Genomic DNA, 26,835 nt, shown 5'->3' with positions numbered 1-26,835 from the left:
CTGTTATTTGAACTGCGCAACGAAACGAACAAACTAGAGCTTATATTGTTCGTAAAAATGTCGTGTACCATGTCCATTCAGTTTGACTCCCAGGTTAGGGAAAGAACCTGTGTGTACGTTTAACTACATTTCCCAGCACCTATAGCACTCTGAGATTGGCTAATCTAAATCACGTGGCTGCGTATAACCAATAGGATGAAGTCTGAACGGGAAGTTATTATCAGGAAGTGCGTTTGGAGCAACGTGAATGTCATATGTAACATTCAGGAGCGTGTTTTGCATGTATAGATTTGAGTTTTGTTTATCGTTTTGTTATAAAAACAGTCATTTTTATTTACACCCTTACATGTTACTCGCATACTTATTAAATGACATGAATAACAAGAGCCGCATTTAAAATCTAAAGAAGAAGAAGCGCAAACTCCTCCCAGTCGCTTCTTCTCTGCAATGATGGCAGCTACTGTAACGTTACTGGGGAGATCACTGGTCACATCACGCCTCTGTGCTTGTGTCATAGTGAGTAAGCGGCTTTACTGCAGCTCAGGAAAGAGAATTAGGGTACATGATGCCCTCAACAGCCTAGAGGCAGGCTCAGCCATCAGAATACAGGTATGGTCTGACTGGAACTGCTTGATGTGTTGATCTGGGGGTTATCAAACTTTCTTTTGCATCGAGGGATCCCCTTTAACTGTAAAATAATTTTCACGAACCCCTCATTGCAGTTTATTTTATCATTAGAATCCAGCTATACAAATATTAGGCCTAATATGTGTATAAAATGTGTACAATGGTATTTTAGCTAAAGATAAATCAGAAGGAACTATAAGCTTTGTATTCCCCAAATTTTGGTCCAAGTTGGCATTATTTATAGGTCTAATTATATTAAAGATGAGGATTGGATTAAATGCATTTTATTGAAGTAACACAGGGTCACCTGGAGACTATCCCAAGGAACCTGGGGCACAAGGCAGGGGACACCCCGGATGAGGTGCCAACCCAGTGCAGGGCACAATCGTACACACACTACAGTCAATTTGGAAAAGCCAATCAGCCTACAACGCATGTCTTTGGACTGGGGGAGGAAACTTGAATATCCGGAGGAAACCCCTGAAGCACAGGGAGAACATGCAAACTCCGTGCACACAGGGCGAAGACGGGATTCGAACCCCCAACCCTGGAGGTGCGTGGCAAACGTGCTATTCACTAAGCCACTGTGCGCCCCCCTTCATAATGATTAAGTATTAATAACTTTAATAATGGCGAGTGGTGACTTGCACCACTGTTACAAAACAAAAGAAAACAAACAGGCCTTCCAGACCCCTGTGGATCCCTGGACCCCACTTTGAGACACACTAATCAATGATTATTTTGATAATAACCTGCACTGGTGTGTTTCATCAGGGTTGGGTTCGCTCTGTCCGATCACAGAAGCACAATCTCTTTCTGCACCTGAGTGATGGAAGTTCTTTGCAACCTCTGCAAGTAGTAGCCAACTCAGACCTCAACACCAGGTGATGTTTCTACCTCAGGATCTCGTGAAATATTTTGTCTGATCTGTTTAGTTACTTTTCCTCAAAGGAAACTCTTCATTTAATGTGTTTATATGCTTATTTTCACATTAAGAGACATCACCTTTGGCTGTGCTGTCGATATTACTGGAAGCTTGGAAAAGAGTCCTAGCAAAAAACAGAGTGTGGAATTACAAGCCAGTCACATTGAAGTGGTTGGAGAATGTAATCCTGTGGTAATTTTTTTTTTCTCTTTTTAAAATTTTTAAATACTTAGCATGCATATATCTTTGGTTATTGAACTAGCAAGAACTTAAGGCAGCAAATAACACTCTTTTTTTTTTTTTTTTTTTTTCAGGACTTTCCATTTAAGATTAAGGGCCACCATTCCCTGGAGTACATCAGACAGTTTCCTCACCTGAGATGCCGAACGAATGCCTTCAGTTCATTGCTCAGAATTCGCAGCCAAGCCACTGCTGCCATTGACTCTTATTTCAGGGTAAGGTTTCATTTGCCTCTTCACTGTAATGCATTTCATCTTATCGTTATACTGAAAGTGTCTGATAAGAGAAAATCATTGCAGGATAACAACTTTGTACAAATTCACACGCCGGTGATTACGTCAAATGATTGTGAAGGAGCAGGAGAACTCTTTCAGGTGGAAGTAAGTGCCATAATGCATTTGTTGATGGTTGGTGTTTATTTGCTTCATTTATGATTAATTTGTTATTAGTCTCTCCACTCTACAGTGTCTACACCAAAACCTAAGTCATTAGACCTGCAAATAGTCATACATATGTAGGAGAAAAAACATGAACAAACATTTCAAAGTGAGTGGATGTTATAACTTCTGCTTCTATGAGCAGTATGACTTATCAACAGCATCACAACAAATTGTGAAAGCAATTAAATAATGCAGAGAAATAATACAGGTAATTGGCTGGTAATTGACAGTTGATGCCCATCATTGAAATGTCAATCCTTTAAAAGTAAACAGTGAAACAAACAGGACACAATAGGAAGGACTAATCCTGGTGCAAAGAAGAAAACAATTCAATATGCTTTAGTTAAGGGTGTCCAAAGTATGGCAAGAAAGTTTTTTGGTTCACTATCTCCTGACGCCCAATGATCTGATCTCTTCCCTCTTCAAATGCTAATTATCTTTATTATGAAGGCTATTAATCTTCATGCTTTTGAAATGCATGTTGAATTAGTTGCTGTAATGAAGGAATGATGGAAACATTAAACGTTAGATGTTCATGTTGTGCAGTGATGCAGTGCTAGAGAAGAAAGTGAAATGAGCGACTACTAGCTCGTTCAACACTCCCAGTGTTCTGTTCTGCCTAACCTGCAGTTGTTGCTCTGGTAGTTTTTGTGGGCATGTAGTTACTACTGTAGCACTAATATATTATAACGATATATAAGTTAAGGGGCAGTGATGGCTCAGCAGTTAAGGCTTTGGGTTACTGATCAGAAGATTGGGTGATTCAAGCTCCAGTACTGCCAAGCTGCCACTCTTGGGCCCTTGAGCAATGCCCTTAACACTGTCTGCCCTAGGGATGCTGTATCTTGGCTGACCTTGTGCTCTGACTTCTGACATTGGACTTCTGATCAGAAGGTCATGAGTTCAAATGCCAGCACCACCAAGCTACCCTTGGGCAAGGCCCTTAACCCTCAACTGCTCATTTGTATAAATAAGATAAATGTAAGTCACTCTGGATAAGTGTGTCTGCTAAATGCTGTAAATGTAAATATGTTTCTACCAGAAATATACAGGCTATAATTTGCATGACTTCTAATTTCACTAGTTGACCATTTAAAATAAAGTAGTCGACTTGCTGTCTTTTCCATAGTTAAAGCAAAAACTGTTTCAGGACATTGCTATTTTTAGGTTGTTTTATTTGTGCAGCAAAGAAGACGTGAAACTGCACTTCCATTAATAAATCAAATTAAATTAGCAGTTTCAGTACTGCACTGATAATGATGAAAGTAAGTAAATTGGTGTGATAAATGTGAGCAGCAGTTCGTGACCAAAAATTTTGGTGTGGCAGGATGACATTAATAACATCTCTTGACTCTTGACTTAATTTGTTTGAGGCTATCACACTTGACTTATGCTACAGGCTACTATCTAGTTCATTTTAGAGTATCCCAGCCAGTTCAAAGTTGACAACATGCACTCGCCCGACAGCTCATTTTGAGCTGTTTTAAGTGTACCTTTGTTAAACTGTTTGAGGTAATATCATTAATCAGGGTTTACTGGTTTCAGCTAAATTTACAGGCCAAGTGCATCTCAAAAACTGGACTTGAAACTATCCTGAAAAATTGGAAAAGGGAGATATTTTTCTTATTTTTCTAAACCTTTGCATGGAAATTCAAGTATATAACACATAATTTTGATGTATGAACATTATCCACTCCATAATCCCCGTTTCCTTTGCTCAATTTTTTCAAGGCATCTTGCAGTAGAACTGGGTCTGTACATGTTAGAAACATGGTCTGCAGAATTTGACTAAATTCTGATTATTTGCTATAAAACATATCCCAGCATATATAACTTGGTGGCCACAAAGTATTTTAAAACAGCCCAGTCTGGCAAGACTGGTGTGTTAACTGTTGTGTCTGCTGTGCCTCTCCAGTGAACCAGAGCAAGCATGGAGCCTATTTTATTACTTTATCTTAATTATTACAGGAAGCCTGAAACGCCATATCCTTCTCTGCCCAATATTTTAGTTTATACAACCACTGAAATGCAAATAGTCTCCTCTTGGCCCAATTTATGTAACTGTGTGTTTAATGAAGTAATAAATACAATTTTTTTGTGGCGGAGTTGGAAAGTGCTTGTAAGCAGAACCAGTTTTGCTGATTTGAATTTAAACTGATGCAATAAGAACAGAATCTGGGCATTTGTTCAAAAGAAGAAAGCAGGACTGTCTGATCTATCTGTCTGAAGATCATCTGATGGTCATGGTAAATAGCAGAGAAATCTGATCCTTGATCAGCTCTCAGCTTCTATATGAATTGAGGCCCTGGATGGCTTTTTCTTTTGCTCCATCTGTCCAACACAACAATGAACCTGTCCTTCTTGATGAATGGTCCAATTTCCTTCAAGAAATGATTCAAAATGTGAAGGGCCTTAAAGGCCTAAGGTTACTATGAGGACAAAATACAGCCCATTTACAGGTAGATATATGCATTTCTTATTCAAGCTATAACTTTAACTTTCAAATACTCATTGTTGAATATTTCTCTCCTGAAAGCCTGCAGGTAAGGAAGGTAACGAATGGAACTCGGATAAAGAAAATCCTCATTTTTTCTCCGTGCCTGCATACCTAACTGTCTCAGGACAGCTGCATCTGGAAGTGATGGCAGGGTAAGAACTATTAGACCTTAAATTTTCCTTTGTGTTGTGAAAACTTTGTTTCACCCAGATAAAGAGACTTTTGTAATAAAATGGTTGTGTGGTAAGAGCTATTTATTTTTTAACATATTTGGACAAGCATACATTTGATCATCTTTGAAACAGTGCCTATTAATAAAGTTGATATACATGAACAAAACCACAAGGAAAATTAGCTTTTTCAATCATCTGTTCAACAGAAATATAAATAGATGTGATACTCTTCTGTGGAAAAAGTAAGTACACCCTTGGCATCAGAAGCTGGTATTGCCCCCTTTAGCAGAAATAATTTCTTGTAGGAGTTTTGCACAATTGTCCTCCAGGCTTGTTGGAATTTTTGACCACTCTTCCATGCAATATTCTTTCAGTTGCAAGATGTTTGAGGGTTTTCTTGCATGTACTACCCGTTTCAAATCCCCCCACAACATTCCAATGGTATTCAAATCCTGGCTTTCACTAGGCCATTCCATAATTCTCCATTTCTTCTTTTTGAGCCATTCCTTGGTGGATTTGCTAGTGTGCTTAGGATCATTATCCTGTCGAAAGGTCCACTTTCAGTTGAACTTCAACTTTCGGACAGATGGCTTCACATTATCTTCAAGTGCTCTTTGTTATGATGTAGAATTCATAGTTGAATCAATGAATGCAAGCTGTCCAGTCCCTGAGGCAGAGAAGCAACCCTCCTGAAAAGCTATATTTGGTCTGTGCCAAACATGTCTGCTGTTACTGTGGCCAAACAACTCCATTTTTGATTCGTGTGTCCAGAGCACATTATTCCAAAAGGTCTGGTCTAACTGTAGTCTTGCAAAGGCTTTTTCTTGGAACCCCTCACATGCAGGTCAAATTTGTGCAATCTCTTTCTGATTGCAAGTACTTTGACACCAACAGTTGCAAGACTTACTAGCAGATCCTGTGATGAAATTTTGGGGTTCTTATTTTGGGGCAGTTGTTTGACATCTGTGCCATTTGTAGATTATTTTCCTTACAGTGGAATGATGTATATCAGATCTGGAGATCTTTTTAAATTCCTTGCCAGGCATCCACAATCTTTTTTCTGAAGGCCTTACAGAACTCTTTAGATCTTGGCATGATGACACCACACACCTCAATAACAAAGGGAACACCAGACACTAGATATGAGAGGAGTATAAATCTTGAACACCTGACTCTAATTTTATGGATTTGAACGTGTGATAAATGTAGGGGTGTACTTACTTTTTAGTTTATTTCATTCCTGTCTTCTTTGTTTTTGTTAAATTTACGGTTGTCTTCTGTAGGGCTTTTCCTGCTGTTTACACATTTGGCCCAACATTTCGAGCAGAGAATTCCCAGACAAGGAGACACTTGGCTGAGTTTTACATGGTGGAGGCAGAAATCGCTTTCACTGAGTCACTGAAGGACCTCATGAAGGTCAGCTGTTGAGCCTTACACAACATGACTACACCATTACACAACATGGCCAAATGTCTATAACAACTACTGAAGACTAGTTAGCATCTTATTTAGCAGGGTTTTATTAACAGTTTTTGCATTTGGGCTATAGTACTCTTCTATTACTGCTTTTACGGTGGTGCTTGAAAGTTTGTGAACCCTTTAGAATTTTTCTTCATTCCTGCATAAATATGACCTAAAACATCAGATTTTCACAAAAGTCCTAAAAGTAGATCAAAAAAAAAGTAGATAAACAAGTGAGACAAAAATATTATACTTGGTCATTTATTTATTGAGGAAAATGATCCAATATTACATATCTGTGAGTGGCAAAAGTATGTGAACCTTTGCTTTCAGTATCTGGTGTGATCCCCTTGTGCAGCAATAACTGCAACTAAACATCTCCAGTAACTGTTGATCAGTCCTGCATATCGGCTTGGAGGAATTTTAGCCCATTCCTCAGTACAGAACAGCTTCAACTCTGGGATGTTGGTGGATTTCCTCACATGAACTGCTTGTTGTCCTGGCCCAGATGCTACAAAACAGGCCCAAACCATGACACTACCACCACCATGTTTCACAGATAGGATAAGGTTCTTATGCTGAAATGCAGTGTTTTACTTTCTCCAAACATATCACTTCTCATTTAAAACTAAAATTCTATTTTGGTCTCATCCACCCACAAAACATTTTCTAGCCTTCTGGCTTGTCCATGTGATCTTTAGGAAACTCCAGAGGGGCAGAAATGTTTTTCTTTTCCTCGAGAGCAGTGGTATTCTCCTTGCAACCCTGCCATGCACATTATTGTTGTTCGTTCAGTGTTCTCCTAATGATGGACTCATGAACATTAAGATTATCCAATGTGAGAGAGGCCTTTAGTTGCTTAGATGTTACCATGGGTTCCTTTGTGACTTCACAGACTATTACACGTCTTGCTCTTGGAGTGATCTTTGTCGGTTGATCACCCCTGGGGAGGGTAACAATGGTCCTGAATTTCCTCCATTTGTAAACAATCTGTCTGAATGTGGATTGGTGGAGTCCAAACTCTTTAGATGGTTTTATAATCTTTTCCAGCTTGATGAGCATCAACAACTTGTGTAACATGTGTTGTGAAGATCAGACTTTGATAGAACCCTGCTCTTTAAATAAAACAGGGTGCTCACACACACCTGGTTGTTATCCCATTGATTGAAAACCTCTGACTCTAAATTAATTCACCTTCAAATTAATGACTACTTTTAGAGATTCACATACTTTTTTCACTCACAGATATGTAATATTGGATCATTTTCCTCAATAAATAAATGACAGAGTATAAGTTATTTTCTCTCATTTGTTTCATTGGGTTCTATTTATCTACTTTTAGGACTTGTGTGAAAATCTAATTATGTTTTAGGTCATATTTATGCAGAAATGTACAACTCCAATTCCAAAAACACTGGGACAGTATGGAAAATTCAGTTCACCCTGTACTATATTCAAAAACATATTATTTGATGTTTTACTTTGTGAATATAATTTATTTTTGAAAATATACACTCGTTTCAAGTCTGATGACTGCAACACACTCCAAAAAAGTTGAGACAGTTGACTGTTTACCACTGTTCAATATCACATATTCTTTTAATAACAATTATTAAGCATTTGGGCACCGAAGATCAGTTGGTTAAGTTTAGCAAGAAGAATTTTCCCCCCATTCATCCATTATGCATTTCTTCAGCTGCGGAACTGTAAGAGGTCTTTGTTGCCTTATTTTGCGCTCCATAATGCACCACACATTCTCAATCGGAGACAGGTCAGGACTGCAGGCAGGCCATGCTAGCACCCGCACTTTCTGCTTACGCAACCATGCGCTTGTAATCCGGGCAGAATGTGGCTTGGCGTTGTCCTGCTCTGGATGACAGCATATACTGCTCCAAAATCTGTTCATATCTTTCTGCATTAAAGATGCAGAATGTTGTTCTCAAAGTGTTGGATTATTCGCTGACGCATCTGTTGGCAGATTGTCGAGCCTCGACCCATCCTTGCTCTTGAAGGACTAGGCCTTTTTTGGAGGCTCCTTATATACTATGATTTAGATGATTGCCTCACCTGTTTCACTTCACCTTCTTATTTCAACTTGTCACATTGCTATTGGTCCTAAATTGCCCCATGTCCCAACTTTTTTGGAACATGTTGCATGATCCATTTAAAAATAAACGTTTATCTTCAAAAAAAAATTATGCGGTTGATTAGGTAAAACATCAAATACCTCTTCATATGTTTTTTTGTTTAAATACAAGTCAAAGTACATTTACAAATCACTCCTCTTTGTTTTTATTAGCATTTTCCATACTGTCCTAACTTTTTCAGAATTGGGGTTGTAGAAAGTTCTAAAGGTTTCACAAACTTTCAAGCACCACTGTGTATATATGTTGTGTGTTTAAATATTACTTCCTCAGGTTATGGAGGGTCTGTTCAAGACAACCACAGAGAATCTGCTCTCTCACTGTGCAGAGGATGTGGAATTATTTCACAAATACGTCTCACCAGGATATATGGTAAGATTTAAGACTACTTCATTCCACCCATGTACATATTTTAAAATTTTAGCTCAACAAAGCCACCACAATATTTATGTGCCAGAAATGTTTGTCTTGTTTTTAGGAACAAGTGGACCTCATGATGAAAAGAAACTTTAATGTGTATGTATAGTCTTTTCTAGTCATATTTGAATTTATTTTTGGAGTTATGAGCTCATGTTGACAATCAAAAAGCTCTGACGCACCTGTAAATCAAAGTTTGTTTCACTCTGTATTGAAGCAGAGTTTCCAGAATTCGACTACAAGTAAATTCCATTCATCACCAAAATATATATACCTTTATAATTTGGATCTGCTGCATAAAACAGGAAGCAAGCACATAAATATGCAAATATACAGCGGGTATCTCCAAGGCCTATAAGATTATTAATGGGTCTGTAAACAGAACTAACAGCTGTAGATGCTTATTTCAGTGTAGCAACACATAGTATGTCATTGTATATCCTTTCTAGTCAGGGTCACCAGGAGTATTATGCATAAATATGCTTGAACGTGGCTCAAAGTCCCTTCCAGAACCTTCAAATTAACTGTCCCTTAGTAGTAGAATGAACTTCCAACCTCAATCTGGACTGCAGAATCTGTCACTATTTTCAAAAAAACAGCTAAAGATCCACCTCTTCCATGAGCACGTAACTAACCCCTAAAATGCCAACCCCACATTATCCTAAAATAAATAAATATACTTATTCTGGCTCTTTCACCTTTACTCTGTGCACTTTGCTTTTCTAGAACTCAATTATAACTCTTGTAAGGTAGCACTACTTGTATTGTTCTCCGCTTGATATATCGCTTTGCTTGTATTTCCTCATTTTTAAGTCGGTTTGGATAAAATCGTCTGCTAAATGAATGAATGTAAATATTGCTTATGCCTAAAATTGAGCTCTAAAAATGTTTTTACCATTTTCCCATGCAATCCTCTATCAGAATTTATAAAAAAAAAAAGTTAAGCTTGTGTAGAAGTGCATCATCACAAAGACTCTTGAGTGTGTACAAGGACGTGGAAAGTGGGGGTGCTGAGGGTGCTGCAGCACCCCTGACATTCAGGACCTTAGAGAGGGAAATAAGAGAGGTTGATGAGGGAAACACTGTTTATAACTGCTATAACCATTTTTTTTGGAATTGTTGCTGCCAAAAATGCTTGATTTTGCCGCAGCTTTTTTTTTTTTAAATTTGCGATGCAATTTGCAGAATTTTTTGAGGAAAACTATTTGAACTGGCAAAATTGCAATCGCACGAAATTGTTTTGCATGGTCTTTCACAGTGATGTTTGTTGGTGAATGAGACCTTTTATCTGTACTCATGTTCAATGCACGTGAATCGAAAAGGGCTTTGGCTGAATGCACGTTGTGATGATGTTACATGACGCATCTTGGCCCGTGTCTTGCGAAAAACAGGCATAATTTTTAAAAATTGCAAGCTCCTCCGAATATTGTGGAGTTTGCTTGGTTTTGCATTCATTTCTGCGATCACAAAATCGCTAAATCTTGGAACAGTAAGTAAGTAAATTTTATTTATAAAGCACATTTAACACAGCAAAGCTGACCAAAGTGCTGAACAGAGTAAAGAAAAGTAAAGTAGAAAACCGAATAAAACCAAATAAAGACAGACAATAGTAAAAAATGTAAAAATTAGATTAAAACGCATGGCAGACGAGATATGCTTTTAGCCTCTTTTTAAAAATGGTAATTGAGGGTGCAAGGCGGATGTCCAGTGGCAATTGATTCCATAAACGAGGGGCCAGCGACTAAAAAAGCTCTATCCCTCTTAGTTTTTAAACGGGATCAAGGGATATAAAAAAAGAAACCTATCAGAAGATCTTAAAAATCTTCTAGCTGAAACTGTATAATTTTGAAAAATTGCAAGCTCCTCTGAATATTGTGGAATATTTGCTTGAATGTGGTGTAAGAAGATCTTTAAGATAAGAAGGAGCTTGATCATTAAAAGTTTTAAAGACAAACAACAGAATCTTAAACTGAATCCTAAAATGGACCGGGAGTCAATGGAGTGATACTAAAATTGGGGTGACATGATCAAATTTCTTTGGAGGAACCATATCAATTACTCGGTTCATCAAATCAATTATATGCTTTCTTTGTTATATAACATGTTTTAATGTGTTTATTACTAGACTTAGATTTTGTAGAGTGTATGTCATACAAATCCCTATGAATGAGCTATTGTTGGAACAATAAACCAATAAATCATTTATGTTGGTCATAAATATTCAGATCTGTGCTGTTGTTCTTACAGAGCTGTACTGTGGTATAAATATTGTAAACAACACACAATCTCTGTTAAAAGCCACATTGGCAGCATCCCAGTGTAAAATGCTTTCCTGCATCCTTGAGTGTGTATGCATGATTATACTGAAGTGCTATTTGGCCATTTGAGTTAAAAAGTAACGAACAGAAAAACTTCAAATCTATGATTTGAACTGAATTCACCACAATTGAGGCTAAATTAAGAATGTCATTTCATAGTTGCTGTCAGTTTTAGTCCACTCTTCTACTGATTGGGTGTAATTCAGCTTTGGCCTGTTTTGGTGGTTCAGTTTCTATTCTAAAAAAATTCACAAGTTTACTATGCAATTAAAGCTCGGTTATTTTTCAGGCTGGTCACAGTGGCTTAGTCTTGCTTGCTGAGCAAGTCGCATACAGATTTGGCCCTGTGAACCGTACAGTTGTCATCCTGGAACGTGGGAGTTTAAATGTTGTGTTTAGATTGGACAAAAGGCAATGACCAATAACTAGTGATTTGCTTTTACACAGTTATATTCATTCAGGTATGCAACTAATTTACATTGTACAATAAAGAGCTGCTGTAGGTGGGTGCGACTCAGTTTTTGTCTAGGGAACATTTATGAAAAGATTCAAGTACTCTATTAACTGACACACAGGTACAGTACACTGTTTTGGAGCATAGTACTGCCAATAGCAGGCAGAAGAAGGAGCGTGTTTTTAAGGGATACAGTGAGTTTTGGGTTTATTCGTGACTAAATTACAAGCTGTTTTTTGATTCCAGGGAGCTATCTTCTTGGAAATAGGTTCAAAATAGAGCTGCAATAACTAATTGATAAAATTGATAATGAAAATCATTGTCAACGAAGCTCATTATCGATTAGTTGATTAGTTTACTCTTTACATTACTTCTGTTCCGAAAACACGCTTCAGAGATTAAATACTAAAGTTGTGTCCCAAATGACGTACTATACACTTACGCTATGTATTGTGTACTCTACCATCTAGTGTATGCAGTGTAGAAGGGTAATATCGTCTCAAATAGAACACTAGTGGGGGTTTTTTAACTAACCGGAAGTAAAAGCCACTTCCTAGTCAAAGGCGCATGACGTCATACTCACGTAATGCGACGCCGCTAGCTTTAGCAGATACCAAGATTTACCGACAATGACTTTCTTCAGTTTACTGTTTGTCAATGTTACCTTTTATAAAAAGTCATGCATAAATACCATTATATAATATAAACTTATATAATAGTTTATATTATATAGACGTATTTATGCATTATTGTTTATGGATGCACACAAAGCACTGAAATAAACTATAGTCCTAAATGAATAATATATATTCTGGTGTGTGTCTGTGTGGGTTCTTTTCAGTCTTATATAATTGGACAAACAGTTGCGTAAAGTTTTAGTCTGAAATTTATATTTGTAACACTCATTTTGTGGATTTTATTTTAAATAAACGAAAAAATGCTACTGAAAGACTGCCCCCATCCAATTAATCAATTAATCGTAAAAAAAAAAATCAGCAAAATAATCGTTAGTTGTAGCCCTAGTTCAAAATGTTATATAACTTTGGACAGATGTTTCTGTTTTATTAATGTGTGCCATATACAGTATGAGATTTTAAAATGGTCAATTCACAAAAATGATTGTAGTGTTAGTTTTCATGAATAGTAATTCATCTTTGATTAAGATTAAGATTTGCATTGTGTTTTGTAGCATTTCCTATACAGAGGCGATTGACATTCTAAACTGCAGTTCAGAGCAATTTACCTTCAAGCCAGAGGCAAGTAAATTTACACAAAGTCGTAAAGCTGTGTGCTTATATTTCTCAGTCTTCCTGATGTGATATAGTGCATATTTGTTTCTCTCACCTCACCAACAGTGGGGCTGTGATCTGCAGACAGAGCATGAGAAGTACATAGTGCAGCATTGTGGGAATGTCCCAGTCTTCGTGACGGATTATCCATATGAGCTAAAACCTTTCTATGCCAGAGACAATCAAGACCAGCCTCGGCACACAGTAAGAATAACCACAGAGCCTGTGTATTCATGTTGGCCAACATAAGTAGAGCACAAGTAGACACTGATTAAAATCTCTCTCTCTCTCTCTCACACACACACACAGTTATTTACTGTCATTTTTTAGTCATAGAAATATGACATGTAGTTCATTTTGACAGATCCAAAAGAAAATAATTTTAATTACCAGAAACTGATCATAACACTTCCAGTTCCACTTCCATAAAGTCTCAGTTCCAGCTGTCTTGAGTTTTACGATATTTGTATCCGGAAAAATTTTATTGAGTTTTATTGATTGGAGTGAAGTGAATCTCATTTTTGGCATTCACCATAATGCAGGATTGGCCGTAGTGGAAGTTTATGCAAAAAATGTCTTTGTGTTTAATTCGCTAACTCTCAAACTAACAATTTGAGAGAAATGTCACCTTTAATTAAAGTAAATTCATTGGAAGAAAAAAAAATCAATTATCAATAATTTTTCTTTAAACAAAAATGTTTATGATGATTGCCCCCCTGCATTTAGTACTTTGTGCAACCTGTATTGTATTTCCCAACATAACAGCACTGAGTCTACCGCTATAACGCTTGATGAGGTTGGTAATTTAAAGAACAAGGAATCTGAGACCACTCATCAATACTGAATCTCTCCTGATTTTTCAAGGCTCTCTCTTGTTCACCCTTCTCTTCAGCTCATCCCATAGGTTTTTAATGCAATTTAGGCCAGGGGACTGGGATGGCCATGTCAGAAGCTTGATTCTGTAGTCACTGTACCGTTTCTGTGTGGATTTGAATAGATGTTTTGGATCATTGTCCTGGAAAATGAACCACGACTCGCAGAGGCAGCCAGATTTTCATTTAAAATCTTCTGGTATGTCAGAGAGTCCATGATGTCATGTATCTTAACAAGGTTCCCAGGGCCTTAACAAGGTTCCCAAAAACAGCCCCACAACACATCCTCCACTATACGCCAACAGTGGGGATTAAGTTCTTTTCTGTAGGTGTGAGGCAACCGTGCTAACCACCAAGCCACCGTGCTCCCACACTCAGCTGAACTTAAAAGTTCAATAAAAATGGGAACTTCTAGGGGTGCCAATATTGTGGCATGTGGTATTGTTAAATATATATATATATATATATATATATATATATATATATATATATATATATATATATATAAATAAATATATATATAAATAAATATATATATATATAATATATATATATATATATATAATTATATTTTATAGTTTACTTTAATTAAGTATTAGATTTCTGTCAAATTTACATAGTAAGGTTAAGTTAGTGAAAGTATTTTTACATAGCATTCCAACCCGCCAACCCCGACCCCCCCCCCCCAAACCAATCTTTATCAAGGGTGCCAATAATTCTGGAGCTGACTGTATATTGCCTTTTTGATGCATTACAAAGCTATTAAATAAATTTGTATATCAAAAATGCTCTTTGTCCTTTAAAGTGATCTGATTCCATTACCGTGGAAGTGGAGGCTCTATGCTGACTGATCCCCCTCAGACTCACAGAACAAATCTTTTTTTTTTGGTCTGTGTGTGGACCTCTTCATTTTGTTTGACATCACATTTTCATTTACTGAACTGCTGATGATTTTGTTTGTGCCAGGCAGCTGCAGTAGATCTCTTGGTGCCTGTTGTGGGGGAACTTTGTGGTGGATCTCTCCGAGAGGAAAGACTAGAGCTTCTAAGGACTCGGCTAGCAAAGTAAGAGAACCATATTCTCACTATAGTACCACTGCTTACAGCTTTAAACGGATTGTACTTAGTGTGTTTAACTTTCTGATCATCAGACTCCATCAACTCCAGAATTATTGGTGCCCTTTAGGAAAATTAGCAAAAGTGAACTGATAACTTGTTTTCTTACTATATTACGAAGCATCATGTACAGCTTTAGGAACATTTGATCATAGTCTGTTTATTCAACTATTTATGTATTGGTTTGGATGTTTGAGCTCAGACTTTTATGGCCCTGATTGTGCTCTTAGTGGTATTAAACTGGAATTGTTCCAAGATAAACCTTAGTTTATGAGGGGTTTTTGTTGTTGTGGGGTTTTGTTTTTATTTTTTAAAGATGTTTATTTAAAATGCAGTTTAGTGGTGGCAATAATTTTGTAACATTTGTTTTTGAGAGAGATAAAATAAATTAAAATTTAATGAAAAAAAGAACTTTTTATGAGTTATGTGAACTTTGTTAGAGTAAAGGTAAGTAAGTCATTTGAGTGGTTATTTTGACTCGTGTAATATTTTTCACTAATCCCTACTGCCTCTTCATTGTTTGCCATTTTCTTATCTATGTGTGAGTTATTACTCAGTGTAATCTTTATTCCTTGTTTCTTTAGGGCTGGATTAGATGACACATATGCATGGTAGGGTCATCATGTTTTCAAATCACGTTTTAGAGCTCAGTGGTTCCCAGCTGAATAAAATGTATATCCACTCACTCTGTCTCCTCATTTTTACAGGTATCTTCAGCTGAGAGAGTTCGGATCAGTGCCTCATGGTGGTTTTGGGATGGGCTTCGAGAGGTACCTGCAGTGCGTTTTAGGAATCGATAACATCAAGGACACTATTCCGTTTGCAAGGTTTTCACACTCCTGTGTTCTATGAAGCAGCTTGGTATAAAATTATAATAAACTGATTTTAAGGACAGTGCATTGTTTCATATGTTTTAGCAGCATGACTGCTTTTGTAGAAGATTCACGGATCTTTATTTGTCGCATATTACATACATGTAATGTAGTGAAATGTGTTTTCGTATTTACTTAGAATTAGAATGGTAGTAACAAGCAAGCAACAGTAAATTATTCCAGACTACATTAAGATTTGTGGTCGTTTATTTTAATAAGAACGTCTTAACAAATGTTTCCTCCATACCATAAATACCTTATGCTGTAAAATTAATTCTGTCACGTAAAAATAGAAAGTAGAAAACATGGGAAAGTGAGTGAGTTAAGATCTTGATCTCTGAGCCTGTTTCGTAATTCAGCAGTGTGCAATTGATATGCAAAGCACTTGCAAATGTGTACAGATCATCTCGCTTTGCCAAGCTTGAGCCGCAATGATTTGTAAGTGCTGTAGCTAAAAGGCTTTTTGACAGTTCATTTGAATTGGGAGTCAAGCCCCTACATTTTCTGTTTAGTTTTGAACATGTTTGTAGTTAAATTTTAACGTATTAATTCTTTCTTGCAGCCATTTTAGTGCAGTCTTTTTTGTTATGGTATTGGATTTATAAGAGGGCATATCAGTTTTATCATAGGAAAGAGTTTAACAACATGACAATATAAATTTGAAGCATACTGTTTGTTCTGTGATCAGAAATTATGTATTAATACTTTTTTTAATCACTAAACCAAAATAGCATATAGTATGGAAAAATCCAAATTAACACCAATTTGTGATGATTATTCCCACTTACAGTTTACTAACAATATAGTTTGTAATTAGCTGAGTTACACTTAATGACCACTAGATGGCAGCTCTTTCTAATCAACAGATGTGTTTACTGTAGATTTAGAGATTGATTGTTTATTAGTATTTGCTAATAAATACTAATTTGCCTTTTTATTTAAAGGTAAATGTACCATATAGGTGCATTTTGCAGGTACAGTTATTGTCTATAGTCCATTTGTTATTTAACCTTGTCCATCTGAGCACATATTTTCTTTCTCTCTCTCTTTTAGCACGGTGTATTCTCACTGGCCACTTAATTAGACACACCTGCCATGTTAGTCCACCTTGCAGGTCTACAGTAAATCTTTCTTAATCATCTTCTATCCTTGTATTAAGGACAGTTTCTGACCACAGGATGCTGTTAACCAGGTATTTTTTTTATTGAACTAACAACACAAGGCCACCTGAGACACTCATACCAGTGCCAAACACATACATGCCACGAATGTTCAGTTTCAGTGCTATTCCTAGGATGGTCCACCACCCAAATGATCGACTGTGGTCTTGTGGTGGTCCCTTTTCATTAATGGAGAGCATAGTGGGCGTTGCCACAGATGTACATCATACCTACAAAGTACACCGAAGTACCAGATGGCCAGTGAATTTATTTGCCTTGATTTTAAAAAAAAAGTGCTACTCTTTCAATAGTACGAATTTCTTTGCATTATTACGATACCATGTTATTCATTCTGAAATGGCATGTTTTGTTTAAAATGTTTAATTGTATAGTAGCCTACCTGCTGAAAAAAGAACAGAAACCATTCTAATGGTTTCCACTACAAATCTTCAGCTAACCATTAAGACCATTACCATTATTGGTCCTTAAGGCAACAAATTACCAGTAGAGACCCACAGCAACCATTATAGTTTCCATTAAAACCATTACAAATTCTATGACGTTTCTATTGTTGTTGTTTTTTTGTTTTTTTCCCTCAGCAGGGTATGAATCAATATTTTTCAACAATGTTCCAGAAGTTTCTACTTTCTTAAAAATTCATCTTGGTCTGACCGCTACCATCTGCCAAACACAAGCCAAGCTAGTCAAACTGCTAGTTGTCTGATGAGTTGTTTTTCATCATCCTTCTTAACTGATTAGATAAATTAGATCAGATGAATAAATTGCCTTACAGTTGTGTTGTTTTCTTAAAGATCATGTTGTCTACAACACAGCAGTAACAGCGCTTACTAACAAGCAAGATAGTCTGCCATTTTGATGAGCTCAGCCTGTGTTTTGGCAGCTGGTAGCTGGTTAGACAGCTAGAGTTCTCTGTAGATGGAATACTTAGTAGTATGGTTCTTTTTTTTTTTTTTCTTCAAAACAAAGAACCAAGCAAACATCCACACAAACAAATGTAGCTTTATACAGTTCATTGTAAAACTATAGGGAAAAATGACCCTGAACTGAGTTTTTCATAAGGCTCTATGATAGTTAGTAAAAGTTACTTGGAAATAAATACAGTAGGTTTTAGGTTTTGGTTGCCATAGCTGCACGCGCATGACTATCAGCAGAAAGCCCCGCCCCCTTCCCCGGACCGTTTACAAAATCCTAGTTTGAATCCCCGCCTCGTTTTTTACCCCGGCCACGCCTCTTTGTGACTGTGATTCGCAAGAAAATAATAATCATCCTGCTTGGAGAAGGAGTGATTTCACGGCAAGGCGTCTGTTTGTAGTCGGGACTTGGAGGTTGAGTGTTGCTGCACCCAGATACAGTACACTCTGTGGTGGTGAGAGGGCGTGGTGTGGACGATAAAGACGCACCGTAACCCCTGCGCGCGACACTACTTACTTCCTACAGCAGAGTACAACCCTCACTGTTACTCCTCCTTCTCACTCAGAGGGTCCACAACTGTTCCAGAGCCGAGAGTTTATGTTGTGTTTTCGTGTCGGGACGGCGCGCGTCTTCGAGGTCTCAGGACAAACTGCGCGCGCTCTCGCGTCACTAAATGGGCCGGCGGAGTGCGTCGGTGTGCGCGCGCTTCTGCATTCTCCCTAAATGGAACTGCATCATCATCTGATCATACGAGCGTGCGAGTGAGTGCTGCTGTGATCAGGCTTATTTGGGAGAGAGAGAGGGAAAGAAAATGAGCGGCGGAGAAATCATCTGCCAGGGCTGGCTGAGAAAATCCCCACCGGAGAAAAAACTTCGTAGATACGTAAGTACGAGTGTGTGTGTGTGTGATTAAACTTTGTGCTGTGTGAAACTGTAGCGGAGATCGGTCATGTGTTCAGCTTCTGTCATGTTGAATTGTATAGTTTTTAAGGCATATGAAGTTATTAAGCAGCTTTATTATGATGCTTTGTAGCCAGTGGATGTGTGTTGGTTCCCAGCACTAGCAGGTGCGCCCTACTGGCTGCCAGAAACATCGTCCCCTAACATCTGAGTCCAGGGGGAAAACATAAACATAAACAAAATAAAACCGATACTTCACACTTTATTAATATAAAACAACCACTAGATGCGCATTGTGGTGGTAACAGACTGAGCTATAATCAGGATGTTATATGTATTTGACTGGAACACTTAACCAGACTGTGTGCACAATGGGCATTAAAGATACCATGGAGCAACCGTCTGTCTACTAATTCTGCTTGGGACAGCTGTCCATACAACTGTTCCTGTTGAGAAAGCAGTCTGCCTCTCATCTGATAACGTTACAGTAATGCTTCACACGAGCTATTTGTTGTTCTGTTTTAGAAGATGCAGTCGACTGCTGCACATCCCATTCCATCTTAGTGGCTGGACACCAGGGACTAATGGCTTCCATGTTGTCAGAGCAGATAATGGAATTAAAAAAAAAGCAGAAGCTCCAGCTCCTCTAAATACAGCTGGCCTATGTTTATCTACAGGATTGCATTACAGAACCATACTCCTACCCGAACTTTGCCATGATGTCATTTCTTTTTCTTTTCCTCCTTTCCTTCAGTCCTTTTTCTTAGTTTCATCGACAGAACTAATTTCTTGACATCTTCATATGAAGATGCACTAGGTCATTTCCTCTTCTTTCTATATAAAGATTGTGTCTTGTGTGCAAGTACAGAGGAACTGCTGATGTCAAAACCAACAGAGCAGCTGCAGTCGAGAGGAAAAGCGTACTATATAAATAAATGCCAGGATTCATCGATTTATTTTCAAAAACAGTCTCTCAAAACAGCAGGCAGTGGCGAAACAGAACATTTGCAAAAACACAAAATAGTCCATGCACTTAGCAAAAGACAAGAATGGTGTGTCAGTTGGCTGCATCAAGAGAACTAATTGTCCAATCTCAAAATTCCATTTAACAGACATAATTGCTGTCATCTGACATCCTAATGTACAAGGATATTTTAAGCAGACACTTCAGTGTTCCGACAATAGAGTGTTTGTGCGACAGCTCAGAAATGTCCTCTTAGTAGGACAGAAGGTATCACCTGAACCTCAGTTGTGTGTTGCAAATCGTATGCAAATACACAGAACAAACAATTCTGTCAGTTAGTGCCCTGTGGCAACAATTAGAAAATAGAGGTGTCTGTTGTCTTGACAAGCATGTCTGCTCGTTCACATTGTCCAAAATGGGACAAGGGGGGAAAAAAATGAGCAAATCATATGAGCAAAAGTAATCGCAATGTACCAAATCAGCATTGGCTCGTTTACATAATGGTCCTGCTAGTTTGTGCTTAAATTTAGACCTGCTACAAGCTTGCGGTGAACATCGTGAGTGGAAAAGTGAGAAAAAAATGTTTTCCTACAGCCACACAACCACAAGCATAGAATTACTGAGTAGAATATCACCCTTCTGGTTATAATGTGAATTATTAACAAGTATTTTAACTGAAAATCGTAGCATAAAGCTGTTCCTTATTACCTTGATGGCCAGCATCAGTAGAATTGTTTATGAAGCTGAGTTCACTAGTGGCTACAAGCTATGGAATAATATTATAAAAGCAATCGCTGTCTCGTTCATTTCCCTGTGACAACCAAGTTGTACTTTGAACAAAGTACACAATGTGTTAGTGGTGTTCTTTTACTTGTCTAATATTTTATAGAGTGATTGATGGAATGGGAAAGTGTTGAGTATTGAAAAGATCGCCACATTTTACACCCATTCTAACGTCAGTGTTGTGTGGATAACTGAAAATAGTTGTGTAATCCTGTGGTATTGCTCACCTCTACTTGCCACAGTGCTTCGGCCCAGTGCCTTTTAGACACAACACGCGGTAGAGGATGTTACTAAAAAACCCTGTAGATCATGGTGTTGAGAACAACATTTATAGAGAACATTTGTAGCTTAAAGCGTGAAAAAAAAAAGCATTTATGATTTATTCTCACATCTAATAAAGCCTGAGTTGGATCACATTTATATTAGCTAATGGAGTCGTATCAACAAATCACAATGCCAGATATAAGTGAATTTAATATATTATGATCATCCTACGTATATGTTACATTATTCATATAAATCAATTATGCATAATTGTATTCGAAAGCCTATATCATAATGTCTCATATTAAACCCCTGTAAACCACCTGACTAAAGATCGGTCACATCTTACAGAATCGCCTGATTTAAAACCACATTCATGAATCAGTGGGAACATTGCACAAGCCAGTCTTAGATCTAATCTCACGTTTCCAGAAAGTAGAAAAACAAATTCAATCCAGCCATTTCATGCTGCTGCCAAGCAGGCTTGTTGCATTATTAATCATCATTAAGCATGCATAACTGCAAAGCATCTCTGTGATAAAACATGGCATGTAGATAATGAACACAGCTGTTCCCTACCGATGCTGTTCTGAAACAGTATCTGGCGCTTAAAATTGTTTTCTGTGACGCCGTGCCACAGGCAGTGCCACTACCACAATGCCTATAATAAAACTAACGATCGGAAGTGTAGGGACAGTTCTGGCATTTCCCACAACAACAGCTCTCCATTTCCACCATTGTCACTTTAACACTCTGCTCCGATCAGTGTGAAATTAGTTTTCCCTTTTTGTACAAAAGCCTTAAAAAAAAAGCTCCACCCTGAAACACATCGAATATGTTTATTTTGAAATATTTGTGATGTTTTTGTGAAATAGTTGCAATTCTGGTGCTGATTTTTCAATTGGTGCTGTTTTTTCTTTGTTATTCTTGTGAGAGGTTAGCAGTTGTGTGCTGCCAGTCTTACGTCACAGGGTTAGGGTTAGACTCACGATTTTGCTGTTAAATCCAGTGTAGAATAGTGGAGACAGTAAATGCTGGATTTAAAGTTCCATAATACAGTGCAGCCATACAATGCAAGTTGCACAGAGTTATGGCAGAGACCCGTCTCAGCTAGTTAGTGACCTATGATATGACAAGCACAATGGTGTCGATAGTGAAATTGGCATGAAAGTTAAAGACTTGGAAGCTGATCAGTTTGAGCTGAGTGTACAGACGAGGATGTGAGGGAGCTTTACAGACTGCAGCATTGATCTGGTTTCAGAATCACTTGATTCTATCGAACCCTGTGCATTTGTGTTCATCTTAAGTCATTATTAACGCGCACGGAGAACACAACGCGACTCACCATATTTTTGGTTTTTAAAAAAATAATAATTTTGATGCTGTTATGCTCAGCAGATATTATGCACAGTAGTGGACCTCTTCTGTGTCCCACAAAATCCCACTCATGCTACGTGTGTGTACACATGCCAATTCCGCTCCACATGACAGCTTTCACATTACCAATTTTTCATGCAAACTGTGCTCTGTTTTGGACTAAACTGCCAGTGTGAAAGCTCCCTAAAGGGCCAAAGCCCTGCTGCATCTTTCACTTCATGTAGAGATGAAGCGCAGCTAAATCCCACTAACTCCATCAGCAGGCCGTTGAATGGGATTGTGGGTAAAGTAGGAAACTTTATTAATAATTTCAAATATAATATAAAATAAAATATTAAAATCCAATATAATTCAAATGTATCAAAGTGTCAAAAGTAGTTTAAACTAAAAAAACATACAAACTTAGTACAAAGCAGAATTGAGTAGCATGGAACTCAGGAATACATAGAAAGAACAAATATATCACAAGGTGCAAATATATATAATAAATACACAGGACCGTGCACAGGTCAACAGAACAGTATTGGATGGATTATATGGCATGGCTGGAGAAGAGCTAGCATAGTATTTAAGATAAAATTCCACCATTTAAAATAACCCCAGCATGTTTTGTGTAGTAACAGTGAGCGTGTGTAACCAGAGTAGCCTGCAGCAATAGTGCTAGTTGGTGCCACCCACTCTCCTGGCTGTTTTCTCTGACATCACTTCACAAACACCTCTGTTTGAATAATCCATCCCAGGATTCCAGACTGATCATATCGAACTAAACTGAGTGCAGAATATCTTCACGCTTTCGTGTTTTCCAATGATCAGAAGGTCTGCACATGTGTGCGCATGCCTGTGTACAGTCGTGTATATCTGGGATTGTTGCTGAAGATAGGTTCTTATCCAGAGTTAGAATGTGTGCCTCTGGGTCTGGGTGGAGGTCAGCGAGTTTGTCCAGACCCAGCACTCTTGTTTTGAAGAGGGTCTCTGGGAAGGTCTCACCCCTGCAGGTCAACATCGAACACCTCCCAGTTCCTGCTTTGACAGACAACATTGCACCTCACAGACGTTTTCCTTGTTCAGCTTCATCAGGCAAGCTAAGGATTTGCTGTGGTTCCTGAGACAAAACGCAGAAACAGCGCTGTATCTGAGGGTGCCAGATGAAAACCAGAAAGTGTCGATTCCCTTTACATATCTCCTGAAGTTATCTACACTCCAGTTTGTGGACATGGTCTAGGATTATGAATAGTGGACTACATGATGTGTCAAAAAATGATGCTGTTCTGCTTTATTCAGTTACATTTCATTTATTAGGCTATAAGGAAATAAACTTCCTCAAATGGGGTCTCTGACATGACCAAGTTTCCCTGACCATTCTTGAGTCAGGATGTGACAATAGACATGTTTGATCTTTATATAGTGTGTGGCCTGTCCTTCAGACCTGGGGTCGTACCTGTTTGTGTGCTTGCTGAAAGCTAAACTGCAGCGGTAGCAGGCTCCAGACTTCCTCTGGATGGCACCTACAGGAAACACTGTGCCTCTGCTCTCAGGATGGAGTGTAACAAGCAAAATCACACAGTGTGCTTTTATTTATCCCATTCTTAATCTATTTTGAGCCTTTTGCATTAGTTCTCATTAATGATTTGTTTATTAATTTGGAACAGAGCTTTTAGGTCTGATCTGTTTTGAAGTTACATCATCAAACATGGTATCCATTAAGAGGATGGAAACTTGCATTTAGAATATTCAGGTCCTGTCACCACCGACGGATATTTTTGACCTCCTGTCCATGTGAAAACCGTGTTTTGGCTCACTGAAAATGAAACCTTTTAAAAAGGTAGAGCATTTTTTAACTCGTGTTTTTGTTGTTTTCTTGTGGACGGGAAAAAACGTACATATGTTATGTATGAGAACGCTTAAAGCTGTGCAAACCAGCTGAGCTTTTGTATGCGTTATGCATGTGCTACAGTAGGTCTCTGTTTTATCATATCTGAATGGAGATGTTGGATAAAACCTGTCTGAACACTTCACAGTATATACACATGTACATAGTAGTTTCACCTCATCGTCAGTCCACATGTATGAATCCTCATGTTGGTTTTGGTTTCAGAACGTCTGGCCATATTGGTGTTTTTCCACATGTCGTGTGCTCTACAGTTCAGTTTGCATACTGTCAAGGTGTTTGGTGACTGTTTATAATTTATTATCGCTGGGCAAGTGTTTTCAAATCGATTTTCTGTTTTTGTGTATAGATATTTTCAAAGGAGCTGTCTGTCCAAGTGTTGTTTTTTTTTAAATGGAGGGTTGTTGAAAGTTATGTTTTCAAAAATCTATACATATGTAGGTAGGGTGTCCGAGTATTCAGGATTTGTACATTTACTGTAGTAGTCTAACTGAATATACAATTGAAATTGTTTTCTTTGTACCACCAGGGTGATGATTTGGTCATCTTTATGGCATCTAAAAAAAAAAAAAGTCTCTATTTCATAGTAACTCATTTATTGCTGTGTGGCATTAGTTCATAGGCAAGTTTCCAGTCTTCTACTTCTAGATTATGCTGACAAATCATGGGCTGGCTGAATTATAATAAGCATCCTAGGAATTTGAGTATTAAGTCAAACATGTAGCAGACTGCTACTAAAATTAGTTGTTCCACACTGTTGCTGTAAATGACCAAACACTAATTTAATTATTCAGAGCACATGATTGTTTGTTACATGTTTCACTATGCTAAGCTCATGACACTCATTTCAATTGGGTCACGAACTCAGGTACCCTTATCTCTGCAGGGTCTGTAGGAATCTATCAGTAACACAGTGAAAACAGTGGAAGATGGTTAAGGGGATAAGGGGCACAAACCCTCCCCCCACTTCCATTGAAGTAAATCCTATTTTATGTCATGGGCAGTCGTAAAAAGGATTTCACTACATGCTGTACTGTGTGTGGTTGTATGTGTGACAAACAACATTTAAATCTGAAATTTGAATAGGTATCATATCATTTTTTGGTGTATTATTTCTTTACTTCCTTTACGATCTTTATGTCATTTTTTAATTGCTGATATTATATTGCAGCAGTATCAAGTGAGTGTCAAGCATCTAATGCAAGAAGCATTCTTAAGATCTGAGCTCATGATTCCATGGAAACTTTCCAAATTAATAGTAGTAGGAGTTCAGAATTACTTGGAAGTAGTTATGTGGGAATTGTGTAGGTATTTTTCTTCTCCATATCTAGTCATGCCCTTAGTGATTCCTTGGAATTGTTTGTCTTAAAAATAATTCTAGGAAAATACAGTGTGAAGTGGTGTCAAAATATCTCTGCCATGCTTACGAATTTGAAATGAATTGCACATGAGCAATTATTGATGAGTGCAAGACCTTTCTGCTTTTTTTGACAGCTGACGACTTTATTACAGGTGATGTCATCTTGCACCATGGTACTATGGGCACAAATGTGTGTGTGTGTGCTTGTGTGTGTGTGTGTGTGTGTGAGAGAGAGAGAGAGAGAGACAGAGACAGAGAGAGAGCGAGCACATATTTGGGTATGTGTGTGACATATGACTGGGGTCACATGGTGGACAGATTGTTAAGCAGGAGGGTCTTGATTAAAAGTGCTCCATGCGGCTCGTTCCTGATGAGAAGGAGAGTTGTTTGCGTAGCTCCATCGTATACTCATGTCTAAGACAAAGCCCTGTCTTCCTGCAGGCAGTTGTCACAGGCTGGTGTGAAATATTGCCTTCCCAAGCAAATGACTTCAGCTCAATGAGAGCTTTAAAAGGGTGGGAACAATCTAGGGAATAGATTGCATTTCGAGTATAGTTATCATAACCAGGCTCTTAGCAATAGAGCAAAACAGATTAAACCGACAATTTCAATGCATGTATAAATATTGTTTCTTGCATTATTAAGAACATAACCCTTTTCCAGGTTTAAAATATTCTCATGTACCATGCCATGATTTTTCACATTTACGTGACTCCTAATTGTATGGAATGCCATTTGCTAGTGTGTAATGGAATACAGTCTCCATGACTGTATATTGGGAAAAGAACACACTTGTATTTATATGCAAGTATTACAAATGTGTTATGCCATATAATATATGCCTCACAACTGCACTCGCATGCTTCCAGCTTTGTATCTATACGTACAGCATCATATAAGTAAGAGAATCTTAGAGAGATTATAACATCAGTACACCTTGAAAGAAATCCCAGATTGCAGTAAAAAAGAGCATGCAGTATTGTTTATCAGTTCACTTAAGGCTTATTGTGGTTACTTTTAGCCCTTCTTAGTCTTAAAAATAAACTTTTTTTTTTTCATTTTTCAACATTGATCTAAGAAAATGTGCATTTAAACATTCACCAAATATAAGACAACAATATCTCATTTTCACAAGGTTATGCTGACAGTGGCTGAATTTTGTTCTTAAATGAGGAAAAGGGTTAAAGTAACAGATTAGTTTTGTGGAATTAGCAAATACACAATACTACTAGTTCTATATCACCTCTCCTATAATGTTTCAACACGTGGACATCCTCTAGTGCGCGTATGTGCACATGCTGAGACCTTTCGCAGAGTCTTGCCATGACTGCGATGTACTATGAGTACACTACGCACCAGTAC

General features: G+C 37.8%; 2 protein-coding genes across 2 annotated transcripts in view; both read left to right on the top strand.

The window, feature by feature from the left end:
- The first annotated feature begins 214 nt into the window (after nt 1-214).
- On the top strand, nt 215-16,033 carry nars2 (asparaginyl-tRNA synthetase 2, mitochondrial). Its single transcript, XM_053646481.1, has 14 exons — nt 215-609; nt 1,402-1,511; nt 1,624-1,744; nt 1,867-2,007; nt 2,092-2,172; nt 4,769-4,881; nt 6,186-6,318; nt 8,781-8,879; nt 8,986-9,023; nt 12,886-12,952; nt 13,052-13,189; nt 14,824-14,921; nt 15,557-15,583; nt 15,680-16,033. Exons 1-14 carry the CDS (start codon nt 448-450, stop codon nt 15,822-15,824), a joined length of 1,473 nt encoding a protein of 490 aa, XP_053502456.1. The 5' UTR covers nt 215-447; the 3' UTR covers nt 15,825-16,033.
- A 2,065-nt stretch (nt 16,034-18,098) lies between these two features.
- gab2 (GRB2-associated binding protein 2) overlaps nt 18,099-26,835 on the top strand; it is a 48,702-nt gene continuing 39,965 nt past the window's right edge. Inside the window, exon 1 of the mRNA XM_053646479.1 lies at nt 18,099-18,820. Within this exon, the coding sequence (XP_053502454.1) occupies nt 18,749-18,820 (72 nt within the window). The 5' untranslated portion in view covers nt 18,099-18,748. The remainder of the gene's footprint in view (nt 18,821-26,835) is intronic.

The sequence above is a fragment of the Ictalurus furcatus genome, chromosome 17 (assembly GCF_023375685.1).
Source record: "Ictalurus furcatus strain D&B chromosome 17, Billie_1.0, whole genome shotgun sequence".
Classification (NCBI taxonomy): Eukaryota; Metazoa; Chordata; class Actinopteri; order Siluriformes; family Ictaluridae; genus Ictalurus; species Ictalurus furcatus.
Note: the sequence above shows the minus strand (reverse complement) of the source record. Positions and strands in the feature narration are given on the sequence as shown.

Bases quoted from the DNA above. Each gene is read 5' to 3' on its own strand.
- nars2 (XM_053646481.1), top strand. From the start codon at position 448: ATGATGGCAGCTACTGTAACGTTACTGGGGAGATCACTGGTCACATCA. The intron at 1,512-1,623 runs GTGATGTTTCTA...TTTCACATTAAG, and splicing joins AACTCAGACCTCAACACCAG to AGACATCACCTTTGGCTGTG. The intron at 9,024-12,885 runs GTATGTATAGTC...TGTGTTTTGTAG, and splicing joins ATGAAAAGAAACTTTAATGT to CATTTCCTATACAGAGGCGA.